This window comes from Tamandua tetradactyla, chromosome 18, assembly GCF_023851605.1.
Source record: "Tamandua tetradactyla isolate mTamTet1 chromosome 18, mTamTet1.pri, whole genome shotgun sequence".
NCBI lineage: Eukaryota > Metazoa > Chordata > Mammalia > Pilosa > Myrmecophagidae > Tamandua > Tamandua tetradactyla.
Window position 1 is genome coordinate 76,940,584 of NC_135344.1, and position 27,506 is coordinate 76,968,089.

Here is a 27,506-nt window from a genome sequence, read left to right on the forward strand (position 1 = left end):
TTTTTGTCTCTGTGAATTTACATGTTCTCTGATATCTTCTTTGTGGTTACCATAAAGCTTAAACTTAACATCTGAAATCTGTGACAGTCTCATTTGGTGTGATGCCAGCTTAACTTCAATAGCATTCATGAGCTAAATTCTTATACCTCTCCGACCCCCTACCTTTATGAAGTTCTTGTCACAAATGACATATGTCTGCATTATGAGTCCCATGATCTGTGTCTACGGTCCTTTCCTTTCAAGCTGCAGAACTCTCTGTAGCATTTCTTATGTAGGGCAGGTCTAGTGGCAATGAATTCCCAGTTTATTTGGGAATATCTTAATCTTTCGGTCATTTTTGAGAGATTTGTTGGATATAGAATTCTTGGTAATTTTTTTTTGCTTTCAGGCTTTAAATACATCTTCTTACTGCTTTCTTACCTCTATAGTTTCCTGTGAGAAATTGACGATTAATATTATTGAGGCTCCCTTCTACATGGCACATTGCCTCTCTCTCTCTTTTTAAATTTATTTTATCTTATTTTATTTTCATATGTATTTTTAATTGACAAGCCAAAACAACATAGAAACATGGACATTATTAACACACAAACATTCCACACGTTGTACAATCAGTGGCTCACAATATCATTACCATGTGTATTCATCACCATGATAGTTTCTAGAACGTTTGCATCACTCCAGAAAAAGAAATAAAAAGAAAAAAGAAAAACCTCCCACATATCATACCCCTTCCCTCTCTCTCTCATTGACCACTAATATTTCCGTCTACTCAATTTATTTGTCCCCCCTGTTTTTTTCTATACCCCTTACCACTCTTGATCACTAGTATTTGTTTTAACATTTGTTCCCCCAATATTTATTTTTATTTAATCCATATTTTTTACTCATTTGTACATACTGTAGATAAAAGAAGAATCAGACACAAGGTTGTCACAATCACACACTCACATTGTGAAAGCTATGCCATTATACAATCATCTTAAAGAAACATGGCTACTGGAACACAGCTCTACATTTTCAGGCAGTTCTCTCCAGCCTCTCCCTTACGTCTTGAATAACAAGGTGATATCTACTCAATGCGTAAGAATAACCTCCAGGATAACCTCTCAGCTCTGTTTGGAATCTCTCAGCCATTGACACTTTGTCTCATTTCACACTTCCCCCTTTTGGTCGAGAAGGTTTTCTCAGTCCCTTGATGCTGAGTTTCAGCTCATTCTAGGGTTTTTCTCAATCCCTTGATGCTGAGTCTCAGCTCATTCTAGGATTTCTGTCACACGTTGCCAGGAAGGTCCACATCCCTGGGAGTCATGTCCCATGTAGGCAGGGGGAGGGTGGTGAGTTTGCTTGTTGTGTTGGCCGGAGAGAGAGGCCACATCTGAGCAACAAAAGAGGCTCTCCGGGGGTGACTCTCAGGCCTGATTTTAAGTAGGCTTAGCCTATTCTTTGCGGGGTTAAGTTTCATATGAACAAACCCCAAGATTGGGGGCTTAGCTTATTGCTTTGGTTGTCCCCACTGCTTGTGAGAATATCAAGAATTCAACTTGGGAAAGTTGAATTTTCCCCCTTTCTCATCAATTCCCAAGGGGACTTTGCAAATACTTTTTTATTCACTGTTCATATCACTTTGGAATTCATCAGGGCACCACTCTGGACAAACCTACAAAACCTCATGCCCTACTCAAGGTTCCATGTGCTTATGGTGTTCAGTTAAACTGTCCGTAAAAGTTATATTAGGAGATGCACTAGTCAAAATATAAATATTGTACCAAATAAACATTTTTTGCTTTGGTTTCACACAGAAGTTGAAATTTTAAAATATGAAAGACCATTTGTTTTCAACACACTACAATATTGATGTTCCTTTGTTCTTCCTCATGCAAAAACATTTTTTAATTTGTACATTTAGTTACTATCATTGTACTCTCTAAGCCTTCCTAGATTGTACCATCTCAGTCTTTATCATCTATCTTTCCTTCTGATTTCATTTGTGCCCCCAGGCCTCCTTCCTTCCTCTATCACTCTCAAATTCAGCCTCATTCAGTGTACTTACATTATTGTATTACATCAACTGCATCGTTAATCTCTTTGATATCTGCTGTTTTTCTCTTTATTCTTTCATATTTCTCTTTATGCTCTTCTAGTGTCTTTTGGGCTCCTGTATGTCATTAGCCGTCCCATTGATTTGATTTAGTATAGTTGTATGAGCATGTTTGATTAGTTCCAAAATCTATGTCTCCTCTGGTGTTTTAATTTGATCTGTAGTCTGGGCTTTATCTGTGTGCATCATGATATGCTTAGTGATCTTCAGTTGACTTCAAGGCATGTAAATATCTTGATAGGGTTATTTTGGCTGTTGCTTTACTTTAGTCGTCTAAAGCTTTGTTTTTGTGGGTGGATGTGTTACAGGGTGCAGGGCAGAACAGTCCAGTGATGGGTTGCAGCGAAAGTTTAGGCATGGGCAGGGATGTTACACTGGTGCATGTAAGTGTGGGGTACAGGTGAGGGGTTGTAGAGGTTTGGTGTGGGGGCTCTGGGGGCAGGATGCAGTTCAGGTAGGCCTTGGAGCTCAGGAGTAGGGTAAGATATGGAGGACACAGAGGTCGGGTGCTGTGGGAGGTAGATGGAGGGCTGAATGCATACATGGGGGCTGGTATGGAGGCCGGATGTGTGTGGGGGTGTGGAGCCTAGGGGTCATTTGTATCAGGTAGTGGGGTAGGTAGCGCAGAAGTCCAGGCACAGGTAGGTGTGTCCTTGCAGAAGTGGAGGGATTTAGAGGACCCAGGATGAGGATGTGTGAGTGTGTAAGGGGCAGGGCACAGTTGCGGGGTTTGAGGAACTGGGTCAGGTGCCAGTGATATTGGGTGAGTGGGCCCTGGTACAGGTGTGCAGGTGCAGGGGCTATGTAGCACAGATGTGCACATCAGCACCTGCCCGGTATGGGAGCAGGGTGCTGTGTGGGAATGAGGTCGGGCGGGGTGGGGGGTGATGGGCAAGGGTGTACACGTTTTGTGGGGCAGGGGCTTGAGTGCAGGGTTGTAGAGGTCAGGGCATGGATGCGTGAGCACCCTGCAAGGAGGATGTTACTGTGAGCTTGCATCAGTCTTTAGGGTGGGGCCCTAGTTTGTGCATGTGCAGAGCTCAGGAACAGCCAGCTGGGATTGTGCCTGCTTGGCCTGGGTCGGCTGCAGTCCAGATCCGCAGCTCAGTGGTTGTCCAGAGCTGGAAAGCGTGGCTTGGGTTCCTGCATGTACATGCATGTGTGCATATATGTGGGAGGTCCTTACACTGTTGTGCACATGTGCAGAGCTCAGGGGGAGAGGTGCAGGATTGTACTATTGTATGGGTTGGAGGCAGGTGTGGCCCAAGTATGAAGGTGAGTGGTGACTACTTGCAAGGGGTATGGAGGGAAAGGTAGTAGTTGGGGCTATGTTTGGATGCTCAGGTGTCTGAATGGGTGGGGCGAGACTGTGCGCTTGGTGGTAGAGGTGGGTTGAGCTTGGGCAGGCATGTGCATGGGTGGGGCGGTGTTGTGGGATGTGGGCACTCACTGGGTGTTGTCAGGGCAGGAGCACTTGGAGTGCGGTAGTGGGGTGGGTGATGGGGTTCAGGTATGTGGGATATGGGGGGAGTTGTGGGGTGGAGGTGGTTCGCGCTTACTTCCTAGTCGTTAAGGAATGTGGTTTGGCTTACTTCCTAGTCTTTGTCTCCCTGTGTGCACTCCCAGGGGTTTGGGCCTCTGTTTAGAAATGGGCCGCTAGGCTGTTTGCACTAGCTGGACGGTCTCTGGTTCTCTGCCTCTCAGTTCTCCAGCATCTGCAGTCTTGGCTTCCCTATGTGGTGTAGAAGACCCTCCCAGATCACTTACACCCTGGAGTTACATCCCAGTCATGTTCCCGTTACTTCTCTAGCTTTTCCTTGGAGCAGGGGTGAACGCCTTTCAGAAGCGTTTTCTGAAGTTGCTTTGCCACTTCTGCTCTTGCTGGTGAAATGGCTGTGGTGAGCTGCTATAGACCCTCCATTGAGCTTTTGTAGTATAGTGGAAGGAAAATTGCCTATAAGACCTTTTCATCCACAGATGGAACAGCAGAGGTGGTAGGCTAGGTGCAGGAACCAGATACAGGGGGTACAAAAATTAGCTGTTTTGGCACATATGCCAGTTTGTTTTACGTCTTTCTTATTGTTGTAGGAACCTGAGTTTTTCTCTCCAGACATGCTACTTCCTGAGATACTTATTTGAATGAGGAAAAAAAAATCTCATCTTACCACTTGAGGGGAAAATAGCAGTATGATATTTTGGTGAACTGTATAGCACTAGCCCCAGAATGTTAATGCATCTCTAGGTCCCCCCACAGTGTCAGCAGTTGTAGTTCCTGGCTGGACCCAGAAATGCTTCTTTTTACTGTATCCATTTTTTTTCCCTGAGAGGTGAAATATGTAACTGAATAATGGATATTTTGCGGATTTACCCAAGGTAACTAGTATTTTATAATTATTCTATTCCCTTAATTTCTTGAATGTAATAAAAAGTTCTGTCTCTAGGAAAAAGAACCAAATGGAAACTCAGCATCTGTCAGGAGCTCTAATCAGAGAGTCTGCTTCTCAGAGTGAAGCAGCACAAGCAGAAGAGGCACAAGCTACAAACATGCAGTTGTCACAGGGCCAGGATGGTGTTGATGGCGCTTCATCACTCAAACACCTGCAAGGTATTGAGCTGTCAGAAATGATTTCTTCACATTTTTTTTTTTTTTTTACATTTCTTTCTCCAGTCTTAGAACCAGTTTCTTATGGTATCTTTCAACAAACAGAGAATGCTTTGGTTTGGCATTTACTCATGTTTACTGTTCCTTATGGGGAAAGGTTTCTTACCTGTCTTGACTGATTAAACTGAAATCTCCTTTTCTTCGGGAAGCACATTGTCTGGCAGCCGCTGCATCTCCCCTCCCAGTCAGGTGTATTCTTATCAATCATTCTGCCTCATAAAATCACTTTTATATAATTATTAAATTATAAATTCCAAAGGAAATTATTATTTCTAAGAAAACCAAGCTGAATGTGAATCATTTAAAAAGTTGCTATCAAATAAAACATGGAAAAGAATAGAAAACAGGCTTCTGTTGTCAGATTTTTTTTAAGCACTTAGTTCTTTTTCTTTCTTCAAAGAAATCAAAACTGGAAATTCAAAATTACAAGTGATAATTTTATATAAGAAAGTACTGTATTGTTCCAAACTGTAGCTCCATTTTAACAAGGCCCTGGTTGACCTTATAAGATTGATGAGTGTGTGCATTATTATATATTTAAATAAAAAGTTTTGAGGGATATTTCTCTCTCTTGATGAAAAAATCTCAAATATATGCAAAGGTAAAGAGAACAATATTACCTCTACTCACAAGCAACAAAATAAAAAATAAATAAATTGAACTTTACTGAGATTAAAAGCTTTTGTGCTTAAAAAAAAAAAAGCTTTTGTGCTTCAAAGGATTGACTACCAAGAAAGTGAAAAAACAATCCACAGAAGGGGAGAAAATACTTGTAAATCATGTATCTGATAAGAGATTATTATGCAGAATAAACAGGGGTGAGTATATAAAATGTATAACTTATAATTCAACAATAAAAAGACAACCAATTTTTAAAAATGGGCAAAGGATTTGAATAAACATTTCTCCCAAATGAATACTGGACACGATTCTCAGCATCATTAGTCATTAGGGAAATGCAAATCAAAACTACATCTTTATACCCATTAGGATGTTATTATTAAAAAACATAACAAAAGAAAAATCACAAGTGTTGGCAAGGATGTAGAGAAACTGGAACCCTTGCACAGTTGCTGGTGGGGATGTAAATGGTAAAGTTCTGAAAAACTGTATGGCAATTCCACGGAAAGTTAAACAGAATTACCATAGGACCTAGCCATCTACGCCACTAGAAATAAAAACATACAGCTACCCAGAAACTTATACTTGAATGATCATAGCATCAATATTCATGATAGCCTGAAAAGTGGAAACAAACTGTTATTTAACTGATGAATGGATAAACAAAATATAATCTCTCGAGCGGGCCACGGTGGCTCAGCAGGCAAGAATGCTTGCCTGCCATGCCCGAGGACCCGGGTTTGATTCCCGGTGCCTACCCATGTAAATAAAAAAATATATATATATAATCTCTCCAAAAAATGGAATAGTGTACGGATTTAAAAGGGAATAAAATACTCATAACAGCTACACTGTGGATGAACCTTGAAAACATTGTGTGAAGCAAAAGAAGGCAGACAATAAAGGCTATATAATATGATTTCGTGTATATAAAATGTTGAGAATAGGGAAGTCAGTAAAGTCAGAGTGTAGATTAGTGGTTGCCAGGGGCTGGCTGCTAATGGTATGGGGTTTTCTTTTGGAATGATGAAAATGTTTTGAAATTAAATAGTGGTGATGGTTGCACAACTTTGTGAATATACGAAAAACCATTGAATTATATATTTTGAAAAGGTGAGTTTTATGGTGAGTTAAAAAAATTTAGTATCAGTTGAAAGAAAAATAACTCCTCACATGCCTGTCCCTTAGGTTCATGTAGTGTATAATCTTGTCATCCTTGCTTTATCTTTCCTAATTTAATACCGTTTTTTCTGAAAATTTTAAAGCAAATTCCAGACATTATCATTTCACTCCTATGTATTTTAGTATACATTTCTAAAAATATGGGTGTTTCTTACAGAACCATATGCTATTATCACTGTTAACAACCTTAACAATTCTGTTATTATCATCTAGTACTGTAATCCCTGTGCAGATTTACTGCTTATCTCCATTGTTGGGCTTGGATTGGGGTCAAGCAAAGTTGTATTATATATGCCATAGGCATATTTGTTGTTGTTTTGTGTTTTGTCTCTTCAGTCTTTTAACATAATGCAGCCTCATTCTAGTTAGTAAGTTGCCAGAATGTAATATACCAAAAACAGAGTGGCTTTTAAAAAGGGAAATTTTTTAAGTTGCAAGTGTACAGTTCCAAGGCCATGAAAATGTCTAAATTAAAGCAAAGCTGTAGAAATGTCCAGTCTAAGGCATCCGGGGACAGATACCTTTGTTTAGGAAGGCTGATGATGTTCAGGGTTTCTCTCTTAGCTGGGAAAGCACATGGTGAGAACTGTTAGCTTCCTCTTCAGCGGCTTTCCCGGGTGCTTTTGGTTCTGATGGCTCTTGTGGCTCCCAAGCTTTTCCTAAAATGGTTCCCTCTTTAAGGGCTCCAGTAAGCAACCCCACCTTGAATGGGTAGAGACACATCTCCATGGAAACCATCTAATCAAAAGTTACCACCCAGAATTGGGTGGATCGCATCTCCATGGAAACAATAAAAAAGATACCACCCAGCAATATTCAATGAAGATTATAGGACATGGCTTTTCTGGGGTACACAACAGATTTAAACCGACGTGGTCTCTTACCCTTTTCCCCTTCCTACTCAGTTCCCTGTTAAAAATGCTAGATTAGTCACCTTTTGTGTTGTCCCACTATTGGAGTTTGCGTATTTGCTTATGCATGGTGTCATTTACTGTGTTTCTCTCTTCCCCATGTCCCCTTTGAAGCAGAAGTTAGCTTTAAAGGCTTGATTAAATTCGTATCCAAGTTTAATGCCATTGTATGATTTTTATGCTTCCTCCACCCTAACACTTTTTTTTGGGTACCATGGTTCGGGAATCGAACTTGTGTCTCCCATGTGGAAGGTGAGCATTCTAACACTTTCTAATCTTTTTTTTTTTGGGTGCATGGTCCAGGAATTGAACCCGGGTCTCCCACAAGAAAGGCGGGTATTCTAACCACTAAACTACCAGTGCACCCACACTTTAATTTAAAAGAAAGGGGCTTCTATTGTAGTTTAAGGTTTATTTCATTGATTTGCTGTTTTTAGGTGTTTCTGGGTATTTAGTTGATAAAATGACCTGGTTTCTCAGTTTTTTTTTTTTTTTTAACAGATTTACCTGTTGATTTGTTTGTGCAATCATGGATGAATAAAAAGGACCATAAGGTAAGCTTTTATATATTTGTTATGAATTTGTGGAATGTTATAGGGGAGTGAAAGTTCATATTTTACGTATTTAAATATTACTGTTAATATTAGAAGCCTTCTAATACCCTGGTTTCTTTTTAGATTGTATAAATCTTTCAAATTTTGCTAAAGATTTCCATGGAAAAACAACTCTGAGTCTTAAACTAATTTTTTGATGCCTTGATTTAGCAGGGCTAAAAAAATTAATAAAGTTAAAAGAATTCTACTTGTAAGCAACAGAAATTCATCTTAATCTTGTTTCGACAAAAAACAGGAGTTGATTATGTCATTAATTGGAATGTTCAGGGGTAGTGCTGCCTCTGGGGCTGTGTTCTTGGGCTCCCTGGGGTTGTCAGAGCTGTCTCCATCTCGTCACTATTTCATTCTGTGCTGGCTTCATGTAGAAGATTAGTCTGTGAGCTTCTCTGTTTTGTTTGTCGTATCCTGAGGGGCCTGAAGCAGTGCCTTGCACATATTTGGCTCTCTGTGATTCTTTTGAATGATAGGCAGATTATCTCCATTCCTTTGTAGGCAACTGAACCCTATACTCCTAAAAATTTGTGATCAAAAAAGAAGAGCATGATTTTTCTACTAGTGTAAATTAAAAAAAAAAGAGAGAGACAACTCTGATTTATCTTACTTGGGGCATATGCCCTCCCTTTAAAAAAGTCACTGTGGTAAGGAGTGGGGTGGTGAAGTCCTCTGATTTGAGCCTGGACTGCATGGTAACTTGTGTGTGTGCGTGTGCGTGTGTGTGTGTGCACACACGTGTGCACGCACATGTACATGCAGAAACAGAGGAATGTGACTGACAGCCCTACCAGGAGCACCTGAAGTAAAAAGAGATGGTTCAACATCAGCAGTGCTCTACGATTTCAGATGGGGAGTCTCCCATTCAGGAGACTTGCTAATAAAATATGAAGATCTTTTAAAACTTATAAAATGAAGATGTAGTTTTGTCTTATTTTAATTTCATAAGCATTTTTAAGATCATGTATATAAAATGATTACTAAAGAAACTAAAGTAAAAGTTATTTCTCTATATCACAGGTTGGCAAGCTACAGCCCACTGGTCCCATCCATTCTGCTGCTTGTTTTTGTAAAGTTTGTTGGAACACAGTCTTGCTCATTTGTTTATGTATTGTTTATGGCTACTTTTGCTTTACTACAGCGGAGTTGAGAAGTTGCAGCAGAAATTTACTATCTGGCCCTTTATAGAAAATGTTTGTTAACCCCTGCCCTCTATAGTATTTCTCATATGTAAGTGCTAATAAATTTTATGTGTGAGAGATACATTTTAGAGAAAGTTCAGGGGTAGTGAAATAGAAATTAAGTCTGAAATCATAATTTCTTAGACAATGAATTTAATTCTTATTCTAAAACAAATTACATACCACTGACTTGTTTTCAGAAACTATTTTTAAAGAGAGAAAACATAAGTTTTCCCTTATGTTAGATAATTTATTTTCTTAGGATGGTTGAGAAATTAACTTCCTGAATATTAGAGATCATTGATAATAAAAGTAAGGCACAGTATAACTGGGAAGCAGCAAAACAAGAATAGAAACATGAACTGCCTGAATAAAAAGGGAAGAAAGAAGAGCAGGAAAAGTAAATCTATTAGAAAACCTGGACTAGAGAGGTCTACCACTGTATTTATATTTTGATTTAGTTTTGCCTCTCGTGGCAGCCCAACCAGCGAAGGAAGTGTGTTTTTGTGAGTGTCAAATGTCTAAACTGTGGAAGCTGTACCACATTACAGAACAGAGACTTTCTTCAGTGTCTTCAGTTCATTTGGCCTGTGTGTAAGAGACCAAGGATAACAGTGCATGGAGAGGAGTTCTCGGTAGCAGATGTGACTCAGAATACAGAGAGGTTTTGTATAATTGCTTTTCCCATAGATCCCCAGTTTTTTACTATGAAAAATCTCAAAACAGAAGTTATATTCACAGTTGCCAGCATTTGCATGTTGTAAGTGAGCATGTGGTTTAAATAACGATAGATCATGGTAGCCTGCGGTGCCTCGGATGGTCATGGACTGAGCTCAGCACTGGCTCATTCAGGAGGACGGTTTTGAAGTCCCCTTCTTTGTCTTAAAAAGCAATATGCATTTTGCAATGTAATTCCTCAGGTAGTATTGTTTATTTTTAATATGTATTTAAAATGATTGAGAAATAAAATTAATACCTAGAGGAAGATTTGCCATGTTTGTTTTGGGCCTTGAGTGTCCCTGGTAAGCTGCTATGTCCTTCAGGGTTCATGGTCCCTGGAAAGAGGAGCAAGGAAATAGATTGCTCCATTGTAAAGGAATGAAAAATTATTTTGGAATAAGTTGCTGAGGCTAACTTTACTAGTTGTGTTTATCTGTCTTAAGCTTTGTGTTGCTTAAATTCAATGGTGTATTGGTGTACTGACTCTATTCTGAGGTCAAGGAACATGTACAAAAAACGTGAGAGGGCTTACATTTTAAGGATGTCTTACTTAGTGGGTTGGGGAAGGGTGGTGGTGTGGGACAGGGTAAAAAGGTGTTAATAACTATAAAACAATTAGGAAAAATAAGAAGAAGCCCTTTGTTGCCTCAGTAGTGAATTATAGATACTGAGCACGTTGGAGGCTGTGGAAATACTTGTTCTCTTTTTGTACCTGTGTACCGTGCTCTTCTAAGAAGCAAGTGTGTGCTTCTTTTATAGATTGTTGTACCTGAAGAAGAAAACACTTTAAGCAGTGACTTCAGCCATACTATCTTATTGGAAAATGAGAAACTTATGTCATTGACAAGCTTTGAAGATTCTTCTGGTACTGTAAAGTAACTTTGGATTTTCTAGTCCTTACCTTGCCACTCTCCTTTATTCTATTTCTTTGTTGTAATTATTGTGCCACTTTTTCCTTTCTTTGCCCTTTGCTTTACCTTTTTTGCTCTAATCTACCAGTACTCAAATGGCCACTTCTATTAAGTGATGGGATTTCCTCCCATTTTTTTTTGAGGTATGTTCTCACACCACACGGATCATTTGAAGTATACAATCACTGGCTCACAGTATTATCACATAGTTGTGCATACATCCTCCTGTCCTGATCAATTTTAGGACATTTTCATTACTATAGAACAGAAATAAGAATAAAAATAAAACCCAAATTCTCTCATACCATTTAGTCAACTCTATCATTGACCCATAGTACAGGATAGTAAATTTGTTACTGATGATGAAAGAATATTAAAATATTACTGTTATGCAATGAAAGAGATGTTCTATATCTGTGCTGTTCAGAAACCATGTGTACCTAGCACGTGAAATGTGCCTGGTGCAAGTGGAGAGCTGGAGGAAGACATTTGGAGGGAGAGTGAGATCTCAATCTCTAGAGCATGTTTAATCACTCAACTTTAACATGGCTTCAGGGTTTTTGCTTGGATAGCTCTGCATGGTGGCAGTATCTCAACTCCTATTCTGGTGAAGTAAATGACATCTGTCGCAGCTTTTGGGAAGCCCGCACTAGAAAAACCTCTAAATTGTCATTTATGAACTGGGGGAAAGAGCAAAGATATTTTAGAGTTATCTTGGAAGCTAACAGTTTTTTAGAAAGGGTATAAAAAAGCCAGTAACTGCCTGTACCTTAGGCACATACTATGCCCCTGATCTTGAGTTAGTTCTGGGAATCTTCCAGGAACAAATGAATAGCCTATTACTACTTATATTGCTTCTCTTATGATCTACCTGGCCATGAATGAATAAAGCTTTAAAGTATATGACTTTAAAAAATATATGTATTACTGTTAACTATAGCCCCTAATTTGTAATAACTATGTTTTTTCCCATATACCCCTCTGTTTCTGTTTTGTTTTCATTTGTCATCGTTCATGCAAGAATTTACATACATGACTCTAAACAGTCAACTTCAATCAAATTCACCCATAATAAATATGTCACTATTACTTATAATCCCGATAATGAACTGCAATATGATGGGATTTTTTAAAGCCTATACATATCAGTATATTTCTATATATCATTCCTCATATAATTTGTATCATCTCTCAATTTAGCATCATTATGATACAAAGTAGTCACTTAAGGTGCCACTCAGAATAAAACACTATGTTTAAAATATTGGAGGAACAATAGAATACTTAATCTCTATTCTTCAAGAGATCTCAGCCTATTACAGAAAAAGGATACCTAGCAAACCTTGAGATTGTATTACATATACTTCAACAGTACAGAAATGTGCTTGGGAATGATAGCATGATAATGAGTTAATTCTGATTGAGGAATGTATCTGTGAAGCTTTTTTTCTTTTAAAAGGAATTTGTTAAGTTACAAGTTAACAGTTCTAAGGCTATAAAAATATTCAAACTAAGATGTCCAGAGAAGGATACCTTGACTCAAGAAAGACCAATATCCATCACATGGGGAGGCATGTGGCTGGCGTCTCCTGGTCTTTGTTCTGGTTCTGTTGCTTCCAGCTTCTGATGCCAGTGGTTTCCTCTCTAAGCATCTGTGGGCCTTTAATTAGCTCCTCTGGGACACAACTCTGGGTTCTGCCTTGCTGAGCATCTCATGGGCAGGCACGTGGTGACGTTTGCTGGACTCTGCATCTCCAACATCTGTGTCTAGGCATCTGCTTTCTCTGTCAGCACTCCAGGCATCTCCAGATGTCTGCGTCTCTGTTGGCTTTCTGAATCTTTTATAAAAGGTGATGGGGCTTGCGATAGGACTTATTTAGGCACAGGTGGAGGACATTTCAGGAAGCAGGACCACCTTGAGCGAGGGCACTCAGGTAGTCACTTAGGTCGTGTTTTGAAAATAGCACTGGTTTTGTGTGGTAGATCACAGCACCTGTAAGAGCCTGAATTGGGAAGTATTTTAGTTCACTAAAGCTGCTGAAATGCTATATACCATAACAATGGAGATTTATTAGTTTATAAACTTACAGTTCTTGAGGCCTTGAAAATGTCCAAATCAAGGCTTCATCAGATGATGCCTGACCTCCCCTGTCACATGGCAAGGCACATGGTGTCTGCTGATCTTTCTTCCCTGAGTTTCGTTACTTTCAGCTTCTGGCTACTCCTTTGATGACTTTGTTTATGAGCTTCTGCATCTTCTGCATGTGTCCTTCTCTCTCAGCTTCTGTTCTTTCTATTCTTTCTTTCTGTTTCATCCAGTAAGAGGATGAAGACCCACCTGGGACACACTTAAAACGGAGATAACCTAATCAAAAGGTCCCACACAAAATAAGTCTAAACTCACAGAAATGGATTGGCTTCAAGAACATGATCTTTTTTGGGGTACATAGAACTTCAGACCATCACAGGAAGTAAAAAGAAAAGTGTGCAGGGGTAAAATTATTCTTGATTTTGAAGGCCTGGCCAGTGAGCTGGTAGGGATAAACAGAAATTATAAATAGCCTCATATCAATTGAGGGCAGGTTTTATTGCCAGAGGAGTTCTTCAGATCTTTTTGGATTGCTGAATTGTGGATCAGGAAATGTTGACCTGAATTCACGCAGACCTGTGTTTTGCGAGGCAAGATTCTTAGCAGTGAAATTGCTAAGTCAAAGGTTATGAGCATTTTTAAGGCTCTTAATATATATATTTTTTTAATTTTCTTTTTTTAAATACCAAAAAAACACCAAACAAACGCAAACATTCCTGTTTTGATCATTCCGTTTTATATATATAATCAGTAATTCACAGTATCATCACATAGTTGCATATTCATCATGATGACCATTTCTTGGAGCATTTGCATCTATTCAGAAAAAGAAATAAAAAGACAACAGAAAAAAAGTTTATACATACCATACCCCTTTCATTGATCACTAGCATTTCAAACTAAATTTATTTTAACATTTGATCCCCCTAGTATTTATTTTTATTCCTTATGTTTTACTTGTCTGTTGACAAGGTAGATAAAAGGAGCATCAGACACAAGGTTTTCACACACAGTCACATTGTGAATTATACAGTCATCATCAAGAAACATGGCTACTGTGGGACACAGCTCTACATTTTCAGGCAGTTCCCTCCAGCCTCTCCATTTCCTCTTAGATAACAAGGTGATATCTACTTAATGTGTAAGAATAATCTCCAGGATAACCTCTTGACTCTATTTGGAATCTCTCAGCCATTGACACTTAGTCTCATTTCACTCTTCCCCCTTTTGGTCGAGAAGGTTTTCTCAGTCCCTTGATGCTAGGTCTCAGCTCATTCTAGGATTTCTGTCCCACGTTGCCAGGAAGGTCCACACCCCTGGGAGTCATGTCCCATGTAGACAGGGGAAGGGTGGTGAGTTTGCTTGTTGTGTTGGCTGGAGACAGAGGCCATATCTGAGCAACAAAAGAGGTTCTCTTGGGGGTGACTCTTAGGCTTAATTTTAAGTAGACTTGATCTATCCCCTGTGGAGTTAAGTTTCATGTGAACAAACCCCAAGACTGGAGGCTCAGCCTATAGCTTTGGTTGTCCACAATGCTTGTGAGAATATCAAGAATTCAACTTGGGGAAGTTGAATTTTCCCCCTTTCTCACTATTCTCCGAAGAGGACTTTGCAGATGCTTTTTTATTCACTGATCAAATCATTCTGGGATTTATTGGGGCATCACTCTGGACAAACCAACAAAATCTCATGTCCTACCCAAGGTTCCATGTACTTATGGTGTTCAACCAACTGTCTACATAAGTTATATTAGGAGATGCACTAGTCAAAATATAAATTTTGTACCAAATAAACGTTTTTTGCTTTAGTCTCACATGTAAGTTGAAATTTTAAAATATTAATTACCATCTATTTTCAGCACCCTGCAGTAATGACATTCCTTTGTTTTTCCTCATGCAAAAACATTTTTAAAATTTGTGCATTTAGTCACTACCATTATACACTCTAGGCATTCCTGGATTATACCATCTCAATCTTTATTGTCTATCTTTCTTTCTGATTTCATTTGTGCCCCCAGCCCTCCTCCCTCTATCATTTTCACATTCAGCTTTATTCAGTGTTTTAACATAATCGTATTACAGTTAGGTAGTTTTGTGCTATCTGTTTCTGAGTTTTTACATGCAGTCCTGTTGCACAATTTGTATCCCTTCAACTCCAATTACCCAGTATCTTACCCTATTTCTATTTCCTGATGGTCTCTGTTATCACTGAAATTCTCCGGGTACATTCACTAATATCAGTTCATATCAGTGAGACCATACAGTATTTGTCCTTTTATTTCTGGCTGATCTCATTCAGCATAATGTCCTCAAGGTTCATCCATGTTGTTACATACTTCGTAACTTTATTCTGTCTTACAGCTGCATAATATTCCATTGTATGTATATACCACAGTTTGTTTAGCCACTCGTCTGTTATGGACATTTTGGCTGTTTCCATCTCTTCGCAACTGTAAATAATGCTGCTATAAACATTAATGTGCCAATATCTGTTTGGGTCCTTGCCCTCATGTCCTCTTAGTAGATACTAAGCAATGGTATTGCCGGGTCATATGGCAATTCTGTATTTAGCTTTTTGAGGAACTGTAAGGCTCTTACTATTAATTGCACTATTAACCTCCTAGAAGGCTGTGTCAAGTTACAGCACTATCACTAGTGATTGAACGATTCTGTCTGGCCTTTGCTGGACATTACAACTGCCAATGTCATTTCATTGTTTATTTGCAACTTTTTTATTGGAGGATGAATATTTTTTAATGTCTATTAGTGTTTGACTTTGGTATATCTTTTTGTTTAGTAGGTTCTTTCTCATATGAACATAAGATAATTTGAGGTTTCATTTTACATTTAATTATTTAGTTCACAATGAATTTATTTTTATATGATATGCTTATCTTCCTGCTTTTGATAATTAAGCTTTTCCCACACTATTTTCTGAATAGTCTACCTTTTCTCCACTGATTTTGTGATGCCACATTTATCATACACTGATTTTTGATAAATACTAGGATCTTTTTCTGTGATAGCCTTCAATGAGGTTAAATACTTAGTTTGTATTAGAATGTCCAGAAATTACTGGAATTGTAATCAGTTTTTCATGTCAAGTATCACATAAACATCATTTGACCCATTTGTATTTTATCAGCCTTTGTATTTTATTTTATTTTATTTTTGGCATGGGTTTGCTTTGGGAATCGAACCCAGGTCTCCAGCACAGCAGGTGAGAATTCTTCTACTGAGCCACTGATGCACTGCCCTTTATTAGCCTTTTTTGTTTAAAAATTACTTGTACTTTCGTGATTACTTTAAAGCCTATCTTCTTTTCCCTTCATTTTATCAGTAGATGATGATATTGATGATGACGAGTTTTATGACGATCATTTGGAAGCGTATTTTGAACAACTGGCAGTCCCAGGAATGCTGTATGAAGGCCTAGAGGGACAGGAGCGTGCAGAGAAGGGTCCTCGGTTCCCTGCGGACGATCCTGGTCAGGTATGTTCCCATCTATGGGGCCTCAGAAATGTGACGTGAAGAAATTACTACGGGGTTCGATGATACTGATATGAAGTTGTTGGTTTTCTCTGGACTCTTACTTTTTTCAGATGTGAGTTAATTAGGCTTATCTTTTCCACTCTTTCCTGCTTCCTCTTTCCTCTCAGTGAACATCCGTGCACCCTCATCCACATAAGTGATTTGTTAGCATTTTGCCACATTTACATTTTTCTCTCCCTCCATTAATACATATTTTTTCCTCTGAATCGTTTGAAACTAAGTTGCAGATGTTATAATATTTCACCCTAATTTTTCAGCATTTGTCTCTGAATAAGGACATTTCCCTACATAATCACAATTCTATTATTTCTCCAGAATATTTGCTTTTGGTACAGTAGTTTAAGTTAATATACAGTCCATATTCAGATTTACCCAATTGTCTCCAAAATGGCCCTTATTTTAATTTATTTTTTGTCAAGAATATTCACATACCATGTAATCCATCCAGAGTATACAGTCAGCAATTCACAATATCATCATATAGTTGTAAGCTTATCATCACAATCAACTTTTTAAAAGAATGTTTTTATTGTAAACAATAAACAGACATACAAATATTCTTGACATACACACATTTTTGACGTGGTTACAATCAGTGGCTCACAGTATCATCACATAGTTGTGTATTCCTCACCTTGGTCAGTTTTTTGAACATTTACATTTCTCCAGAAAAAGAAATAAAAAAGAAAAAAAGAAAAACTCATATATGCCATTCCCTTTACCCCTTCTTCTCATTGAACACTAGTATTTCAATTTACTCAATGTATTTTAATCTTTGTTCCCCCTATTGTTTGTTTCTTATCCATATTTTTTACTCATCAGTCCATGCTGTAGATAAAAGGAGCATCAAACACAGGGTTTTCACAATCACACAGCAAAAGCTATATCATGATACAATCATCTTCAAGAAACAAGTCTACTGGGACACAGCTCTACAGTTTCAGATACTTCCCTCTAGCCACTTTAATGCACCATAAACTAAAAAGGGGATATCTGTGTAATGCATAAGAATAACCTCTAGGATAACCTCTCGACTCTGTTTGAAATCTCTCAGCCACTGACACTTTATTTTGTCTCACGTGTCTCTTCCCCCTTTTGGTCGAGAAGGTATACTCAATTCCTTGATACTGAGTCCCAACTCATCCTAGAATTTTTGTCCTACGTTGCCTGGGAGTTTACATCCCTGGGAGTCATGTCCCACGTAGAGAGAGGAGGGCAGTAAGTTCGCTTGCTGTATAGGCTGAGAGAGAGAGAGGCCACATCTTAGCAACGAAAGAGGTTCTCTGGGGGGTGACTCTTAGGCCTTTTTTTTTTTTTTTTTTTTTTTTTTTACATGAGCAGGCACTGGGAATTGAACCCAGGTCTCTGACATGTCAGGCAAGAACTCTGCCACTGCACCACCATCACCCATCCAGGCCTAATTTTAAGTAGACTTAGCCTATACTTTGTGGGGATAAATTTCATAGGGGCAAACCCAAAGATTGAGGGCTCAGCCTATTGATTTGGTTCTCCCCACTGCTTGTGAGAGTATCAGGAATTCTCCACATGGGGAAGTTAAATTTTTCCCCCTCTCTCCCCATCCCCCTAAGGGGACTTTGCATGCACTTTTTTTTATTTACTGTTCATATCACCCTGGGATTTATCAGGTCATCACACTAACCTGAACAAACCAACAAAATCTCATGCTCTATTCAAGGTTCCATGTACATATGGTCTTCAATTGAACTGTCCATATAAGTTATATTAGGAAATGCACTAGTCAGAGTATAAATTTTGCACCAAGTAAACAGTTCTTGCTTTAGTCTCACACAGAAGCTGAAGTTTTAAAATATGAATGACCATCTATTTTCAGTTCCCTGCAATATTGACATTCCTTTGTTCTTTCTGATGCAAAAATGTATTTTAATTTGTACAGTTAGTCGCTATCATTGTACACTCTAGGCATTCCTAAATTATACTTTGTTAAAAATAACATATATAAAAAAGCAATAAATTTCAAAGCACATTGCAACAATTGATTGTAGAAGAGATTGCAGAGTTTGGTATGGGTTACGATTTCACGATTTTAGATTTTTATTTCTAGCTACTCTAAGAGTGAAGACTAAAAGAAATAGCAATGCAATAATTCAGCAGTCTTACTCATTTGTTAAACCTGCCCTCACCTTTGGCCTTTCTCTCAGTCTTTAGAGGTATTTGGGCTATGGCCATTCTAACTTTTTCATGTTGGAAGGGGCCGTGGATAATATGGGATAGGGGGATGGAACTAGTTGATGTTCTGGAGAGGCTGGGTCCTCTGCATTTCAGAATTTATCTGGTCTGGGGACCCATCTGGAGGTTGTAGGTTTCTGGAAAGTTACCCTAGTACATGGAATCTTTGTAGGGTCCTATATAGCACACTAGGTATTAGGATTGGTAAGAATAGGTTTGGTTGGGGTTTGGCAAGTTCTGATAGGTAGCAATGTCTAACAATGTGTAAGAGTGACCTACAGAGTAGCATCATGACTCTATTTGAACTCTCTCAGCCTCTGATACCTTATTTGTCACACTTCTTTCCCCACTTTTGGTCAGGATGGCATTGTTGATCCCATGGTACCAGGGCCAGATTCATCCCTGGCAGTCATCTCCCACACTGCCAGGGAGACTTTCACCCCTGGATGTCCTGTCCCATGTAGGTGGGGAGGGCAATGGTTTCATTGCAGAGTTGGGTTAAGAGAGAGATTTATTCCCTTTTAATGTGTAGTAGTTCTTCTGTGGCGTTAAGCGTTTTGTACAGTGACCTACAATCTAGATACATACATTAGATTAAAAATTTTGGAAAGAATTCAGGTTAGACATTTTCTTTGTGATTAGTTTCAGATTAAACACAAGCGATGTTTATTTCTCATCACATCAAGTCGGTACTGTCTGTTTGTAGTAATGATGCTGTCTTTGCTGAAACTTGGTTATGGTGGTATTGGCTCATGTCTCCTTGTGAAGATACCTTTTACCCTTCGTCATTAATGAGTAACAGTGGGATGACCCATTAAGACGGCAGGACCATCCGGCTCTGGTGGTCGCATCTCAGTGCTCAGCCTCCCTGAAACTTGACTGTTGGTGGTTACGCTTTTGATTTTTCTCATCCCTTCTATATGTACTAGCTGGCATCCTTCTGTAAAGCAGTATTTCTCTGCTCTCCGCCTTTTCCCCCTTAGAATGTTTATTATTAATTTGAAGAATAATAAACCTGAGATACTTTTTCAACAGGCAAATGAAAACAGTGGCCTAAACTCTAGCTCTCGATCAGAAAACGGCAGCTCTCTGACTTCCCTTGGCTTACATGCTGTGGGAAGTTCCGAAGTGAGTCGGAAGGAATCTGAGGAAGCCGGTGCTGTTTGTCCATCTGGGACCAGTAAGTAGCAACATGATTCCTTGGTACTTAAGTCCTATGCTTGACTTTACTTAAAAAAAAATGATTATTTCTTTGGTATGATTTAGAATATATTAACTCTTTTATCCCCTCAAACCTTTAAAAACTCTTAAACTTTTAAAAAGCGCTTTTAATAATGATTCCTAGGTAAAATGGAATTACTGGAAATGCTATATCATCTATTTCTTGGTTTGAAGTATTATGAATGATTGCTTGTATTCTTAGATATTTGACAGTTAGAAATGAGTTCTCTCTGTGGTAGCAGTTTATCTTGTTTCTTAATGTTTCTTAACTGATGCCTATTTTCTCTCATATGCAAATTGCTAGATTTGTCATATGAATGTTAATCATTAGGTTTACAAAAATTAATTTGAATAGCTAGAAGGAATATTACATTAGATTTTTGGAATCTTAACATTTTTCAGGTGATTCTGTAGGTTCTGAAGATTATAGAAGGCACGTAGATGGTGTGCTACCAGTTTCCTCTTGTATTTTGAGAATTGAAAATGAGAAAGGAAGGGCAAAAAGCTTGGAGGGTATTGCTCCAGATCATAACAGAGTAAGTGTAATACGCATTTTCTTTTAATTTCCCATGAAAAAGTTTTTTGTATTTGTATATCAGTTTTTTTATACAACAATTGTTGATTTATGAAAAATAAGTAAAAAATATAAAGAATGTAAAAAATCACTACTGATAATGTTTCTCTATGTGTATATCTTTGTAAGTATGTTTTATATCAAAGATTATATGAAAAATACAATTGTGTACAATTAAATTTGGATATATAGATTATTCATTTGAAAAGATTTTTTTTAGTTAAAATTTTTTTTTAAAATACCAAAAAATACCAAACGCAAACACTTGTAACTTTTGATCATTCCGTTCTACATATATAATCAGTAATTCACAATATCATTTGAAAAGTTTTTTAGCTTAATGTCAAACCATTAAATAAAGTAAACTAGTCATTTTTTACCTTGCTCAAAAATGTTTGTTTTTGTTTCAGTTTTTTCTTTGTTAATGGAACGCCATTTCTCCTATGCTTGGAACTTGATAGTCATTTCTTAGTCTTATCATTTGTCTCCTTTTTAGAAATTTTTGCCTAAGGAGTGTATGATGGTTTTCACTATTTAGAATGAGTGTGTGTGTTTGTATATAGTGAGAGACCGTCATTTTATCCTCACAGTAATAATCTCAGTGTATTTAAAGCAGCAAGTGATGAAATTTTCAGGTACGAGTCTCTCAGAAGACCGAGATGCCGTTGGTATTTTCTCAGGTCTGTCTTAGCTTTATCCTCTGCTGTTTATTGTTTATCCTTTGCTGTTTGCAGTCAGGCATGTGCTTACTCTCACATGCCTGATTGACTGCCCCATCTGTGGTATTTTACCACAATGTCATGCTTTCTACTGCAAGATTATTCTTGTTACAGAATTCTTATTTTTAGTAATATTCTCTAGGTTTCCATGTTTCACATTTTATTAGACCTCATGGTACGATATAATCTGGTCCCATATTGCCTCTTTTTTTCCTACACATCCCTTGTTCTACTCTTCCTTTCCTTTCCTGCACCAATCCAAATTGTATCCATCCTTCATGTTTTTGATCATGTCCATCAGTGCTTTTCAATAACGTGAGACTACATCATTTCTCTGAACTCCTATTACAGTACAGAAAAGGTCCCTATTGCAGGTTTCATTGGCACTTGATCTAATGGTAGTAGCTGAATGTCTGGAAGAAGTATTCCAGGCCTTTAAGCTCCCTTTCTGTAGTTGTTATTTTAAGAAAGAATAAGAAGTACCATTTAAGAGATTATAATGGAAAGTGTGATTGTGAGGCACAGGCCAAATGTGAAGTGTCTGATACTATTGGTTTTGGAGTAATCAGAGTAAAATATTTCAGGGTCGTTTGTAGTATTTGTTGTTTTACTCCTATAAAAAGATGTTAATATCTTTGTTTTCAAGGTTTGTTATTATATTAATTTTAGCAAGGCTGGTCGCACTAATACATTATTCAGTCTTCTAGTGACTTTTTTATTTTGGGTGTGTGGTCCGGGAATTGAACCCGAATCTCCTGCATGAAAGGAGAGGATTCAACCACTGAACTACCCGTACACCCCTTCTAGTGACTTTTAACAGTGGTTATTGAACTTTAAACTAGTATTTCTAATATTCTGCAATATAAGGGACATGTAGGACCAGCATTGGTACCTGAATATGTTGAGGTACATATACATTTGTTGTGACTTCACTATTTTTTGTTTTTTTTTGTTTTTATTTATTTTTCATTTTGTTTTTGTTGTGACTAAATTTTAAATTTTAGTTTACAAAAATTGCTTAACCATGGTTCATATATAGCCCAGAATACAGTGACAGTATATAATGTGTCCATTATATAGTAAACATTTAAAATCAATGATATAAGTTTTCCCTGTACAATTTTAGAGTGAATTATGAAAAATGCAAACTTTACTGCTGCTCTGTTAACTGAATTTTAGAAGAACGCACAAGAGATGAAGTTCTGGTGAAGACTGTCAGAGTTATGAATGTGAAGCTTAGGCCTGTTTATTTTCGTGACATAAGTGCTGATTAAGGTGATTTTGACTTGACTGACTCCTTAATGCAGGGTGTAGAGTCTCCTCATCAGAATAAGTATTTGGCATCAGATTCAGAAGCAGTTTTGCACCTGGGTGGATGTTTAGAGGCTGCGACTCCTGAAGTGTCCATTCAAAAAAATGTGAATGTAGCATCTTTGAAGCCTGTTAATGACAATGGAATTAATTCCACTGATCCTCTTCGGTCACCGACTAGTGAAAGGCGAGCATGTGTTGAGTCCGTTGAAAAGAGTAAAGACCGTAAGTGGTTGTTTTTTTTTAGTAAAGAAATAAATGAAATGTTTGTATGTTTTAAGAATATTTTTAAGTGAAACTTGCCTAATCTTTCATATTGAAGCATCAAGTGCTTTGTGGATTTTAAAGATTTTAAATATACTCATGTAGGAGGATTGTATTTAAAAAATGGTATCGTTGATCTGAGGTCTAATGGAAATACACCTTTCTGAGTTGGTCTTTTCTTTCTCCCTTAGTCTCCATTATAGATTTTTAAGTGATTAAGACTGGCTTGTTCACCATCAGTGAGATTCCTTTTCTTTTGGTGAAATGGATTATCTTTTTTCTGACTAGCTTTGGGCAGACTTCAGTACTGTTGATAACTAAGGCAGTCAATTAACTTAAAAAAAATTTAAGAACGTTGTATCATTTTAGTTGTTACATGCATCATTGGATATTTTTGGAAATTTAATTATTTAGAAATGGATCTACCACAGAGCGTGGTCTATCAGAATGAAGAAGGCAAATGGGTAACTGACCTGGCCTATTACACATCTTTCAATAAAGATGATTTGAATATGTCTCTAACTTGTGAGATGAATGAAGACTTCAGAACTGGTCGTGAGTATATTGATAACCACTTTTATTCTATCTTGTTTTCATGTTTCTGGTGGTGTTTCTGAGATGGTCAGAAATATCAAATCTCTTCTGGAATATATAATATTTAATTGTTCACTTCTTTTATAGGAACAAATGCTAGAATTAATCTGCTTTAATCACTGTAGATTGGGCTAAGCTTTTCCTTAAGGAAGAGCAATGAGTCAGAATAGTTGGAAGGGAATAGTACCCTCCCAACTTTACTGCTGCAGAGTTGGAAAGAAATTTACAGTTTATTTAGTCATATTTTCAATTCCGTCCTGAGTGAAAGGAATATTGTGATAAAGAAGTAAATACAAAAGCCAATCCACTTAGGAAGATTGGTGGAAACAATGGAAGAAAAGTGGCAACAAAGATAAAGAGCACTACAAGAAGTAATTAGATTTGTTGATTAGCACAGTCTGTGACAGTAGGAATGAGATTTGGGCTGGGTCTGAAGAATGCTAGTGCATAACATTTAAAATCTTAGTCTGTGAAGATGTTGCTGTGCTGTGGAGGCCTCTTGTGCGTGAGCGTCTCTGTACCCTCCAGTGAAGAAAGGTATTCAAATAGGCTTATCAAGTCTGATTTTGTTTTTAATAGGCTCAGAAGGTGCCAGCAAGAAGTTACTCTAACTGTTGCTTGAACTAAGTTCCTCCTGATGTTTAGTGCTGACATCAGTAAAGCATTTTTTCCAGCCCTGAAGAAACTGTGAATCAAATAAGAGGGAAAGGAGTAATACAGAATGTAGTGATTAGCATAATAAGAGACACAATGATTTTGGAGTTTAGAGAAGGGAGAAATAACTGCATGAGTGAGTAGCAGAGAGATTTCACAAAGGAAATGGCTTTTTATGTAGTGGTTCAACAGGTAAACATTTGGGGGCGTAAGAAATCCCAAATGAAGGTAACACCCAGTTGAAAGAGTTTGGAAAGCCTGGGCATGTTTTGAGAAGGATAAATAGTCCAGTGTGGCTGATAATTGTGTCAAGATACGAGAGAGAGAGAGATGAAGAGATAAAGTCGGAGAGGTAAAGTAGGGGCAGGGAGAGGATGGAGCTTTGAATACCATGCCAAACTGTTGAGGCTTGTTTGATTAGTGTGTTAGTTTCCTAGGGTTGCTATAACAAATGACCACAAACTGGGTGGTTTAAAACAACATGAATTTATTCTCTCACCATTCTGGAGACTAGAAGTAAAAAATTAACGTCAGCAAGTTTGGTTCCTTCTGGACACTCTGAGGGGAGAACCTGTGCCTTGCTCTTCTCCTGGCTGTGTTGTTTGCCACCAGTTCTTGGTGTTTCTGGACCTGTGACTGCTGCATTGCTCAGTCTCTCCCTTCCTCTTCGCGAGGCCTTCTTCCCTGTGTCTTTGTGTCCAAATTTCCTTCTCATAAGGATACCAGTCACTGGATTATGGCTCACTTTGCCTTCCTCAGCTTGATTACATTTTTAAAGACCGTATTTTCAGATAAGGTCACAGATTTACCAGGTGCCCATGAATTTTGGAGGCATACCATTCAGCACAGATGTCAACAGGGAGCCACGGAAGGGTTGCTTGCCTGACTGGCTCAGTAAGCCTTCTTCTGACAGTGATGGTTAGAATCAGTTGACTAGGGAAATTGCTTAGGATGTTATAAAAATCCAGGTGTTGTCAGCCTCAGTGAGCATTAAAATATAGTGGCTAATGAAAGATGTGAGAGTAGATTTGGTGACTGGATATCAGGGAATAGTTGAGAGGCAAGAAAAGATTGAGCTTTGTGGCGTGAATTACTGGGGAAAATGTCAGTGCTGTTAACTGAAATGGGGGAAATCAGGAGAAATGTAGGTTTGGATGATTGTGCTTTGAGTTGGCAATTTGAGTTCAATAGTTGGAAATAAGTGTCAGAAATTTGAGGTTTACGTTACAGTAAATATGATGTTTTTAGGAATAATGTACACAGAAGTGATAGTTTAAGTTGTGATAGATGAAGTCATCAAGAGTAAAGTCATGAAGTGCTTAGCTGCTACCTATATAATATCTACATTTTAGAGCAGAAGTTAGATTACGGTCATTAAAACAATGTCTGAGAGATAAAAAGAAGACAAAATAGAGGCTATAGGATGATAGAATTTCAAGGAGAATTTGCTCAATAATATCTTGATTTAGAAAGCATATTGTGGATACAGAATCAACAGTGGATATTGGCTCTTTACTTAAAAAGGCATGGTCAAAGAATTCTTTTTTAATTTTTTATTAATTAAAAAAAAATTACAAGAAAGAAACACGAACATTCCCAACACATAAACTCGGCAATTCACAATATCATCACATAGTTGCATATTCATCATCATGATCATTTCTTAGAACATTTGCATCAATTCAGAAAAAGAAATAAAAAGACAACAGAAAAATAAAACAAAAACAGAAAAAAAATTTTACATACCATACCCCTTACCCCTCCCTTTCATTGATCACTAGCATTTCAAACTAAATTTATTATAACATTTGTCCCCCCTATTATTTATTTTTATTCCATATATTCTACTCATCTATTGACAAGGTAGATAAAAGGAGCATCAGACACAAGGTTTTCACAATCACACAGTCACATTGTGAAAGCTGTATCATTATACAATCATCATCAAGAAACATGGCTACTGGAACACAACTCTACATTTTCGGGCAGCTCCCTCCAGCCTCTCCATTACATCTTTGATAACAAGGTTGATATCTACTAATGCATAAGAATAACCTCCAGGATAACCTCTCGGCTCTGTTTGGAATCTCTCAATCATTGACACTTTGTCTCATTTCACTCTTCCCCCCTTTTGGTCGAGAAGGTTTTCTCAGTCCCTTGGTGCTGAATCTCAGCTCATTCTAGGATTTCTGTCCCATGTTACCAAGAAGGTCCACACCCCCGGGAGCCATGTCCCACGCAGGCAGGGCGAGGTTGGTGAGTTTGCTTACTGTGTTGGCTGGAGACAGGCCACATCTGAGCAACAAAAGAGGTTCTCTTGGGGGTGACTCTTAGGCCTAATTTTAAGTAGGCTTGATGTGTCCTTTGTGGGGTTAAGTTTCATGTGAACAACCCCCAAGACTGGGGGCTCAGCCTATGGCTTTGGTTGTCCTCACTGCTTGTGAGAATATCAGTAATTCAACTTGGGGAGGTTGAATTTCTCCCCATTCTCACCATTCCCCGAAGGGGACTTTGCAAATACTTTTCCACTCACTGATCAAGTCACTCTGGGATTCATTGGGGATCACTCTGGACAAACCAGTAAAATCTAATGTCCTACCCAAGGTTCCATGTACTTATGTTGTTCAACCAACTATCTACATAAATTATATTAGGAGATGCACTAGTCAAAAAATAAAATTTGTACCAAATAAACATTTTTTGCTTTAATCTCACACATAAATTGAAATTTTTAAATATTAATTACCATCTATTTTCAGCACCCTGCAGTAATGACATTCCTTTGTTCTTCCTCATGCAATGACATTTTTAAATTTGTACATTTAGTCATTATCATTATACACTCTAGGCATTCCTAGATTATATGATCTCAATCTTTATCGTCTGTCTTTCTTTGTGATTTCATTTATGCCCCCAGCCCTCCTCCCTCTGTCATTCTCACATTCATTTTCATTTAGTGTTTTAACGTAATTATATTACAGTTAGGTAGTGTTGTGCTGTCCATTTCTGAGTTTTTATATTCAGTCCTGTTGCACAATCTGTATCCCTTCAGCTCTAGTTACCCAATATCTTACCCTATTTCTATCTCCTGATGGTCTCTGTTACCAACGACATATTCCAAGTTTATTCACTAATGTCAGTTCATATCAGTGAGACCATATAGTATTTGTCCTTTTGTTTTTGGCTAATTACACTCAGCATAATGTCCTTAAGGTCCATTCATGTTGTTACATACTTCATAACTTTATTCTGTTTTATAGCTGCATAATATTCCATCGTATGTATATGCCACAGTTTGTTTAGCCACCCGTCCGTTGATGGACGTTTTGCCTGTTTCCATCTCTTGATAATTGTAAATGATGCTGCTGTAATTATTGGTGTGCAAATGTCCGTTTGTGTCCTTGCCCTCATGTCCTTTGAGTAGAGA

General features: G+C 37.9%; 1 protein-coding gene and 1 non-coding gene across 5 annotated transcripts in view; both read left to right on the top strand.

The window, feature by feature from the left end:
• CEP192 (centrosomal protein 192) overlaps window positions 1–27,506 on the top strand; it is a 163,939-nt gene that overhangs the window by 7,127 nt on the left and 129,306 nt on the right. For 2 of the 4 annotated variants that reach the window (XM_077136051.1, XM_077136052.1), the window contains exons 3-10: window positions 4,543–4,706; window positions 7,979–8,031; window positions 10,743–10,848; window positions 16,323–16,474; window positions 19,778–19,922; window positions 20,366–20,499; window positions 22,564–22,792; window positions 23,246–23,386. In XM_077136051.1, the coding sequence (XP_076992166.1) occupies window positions 4,543–4,706; window positions 7,979–8,031; window positions 10,743–10,848; window positions 16,323–16,474; window positions 19,778–19,922; window positions 20,366–20,499; window positions 22,564–22,792; window positions 23,246–23,386 (1,124 nt within the window). Of the gene's footprint in view, window positions 1–4,542; window positions 4,707–7,978; window positions 8,032–10,742; window positions 10,849–16,322; window positions 16,475–19,777; window positions 19,923–20,365; window positions 20,500–22,563; window positions 22,793–23,245; window positions 23,387–27,506 lie in introns of those variants that run through there. The other 2 variants (XM_077136053.1, XM_077136054.1) reach the window with 2 other exon arrangements.
• Window positions 8,135–8,248, top strand: LOC143662868 (U5 spliceosomal RNA). Its single transcript, XR_013165636.1, has one exon. It is a non-coding gene; the product is annotated as a U5 spliceosomal RNA (small nuclear RNA).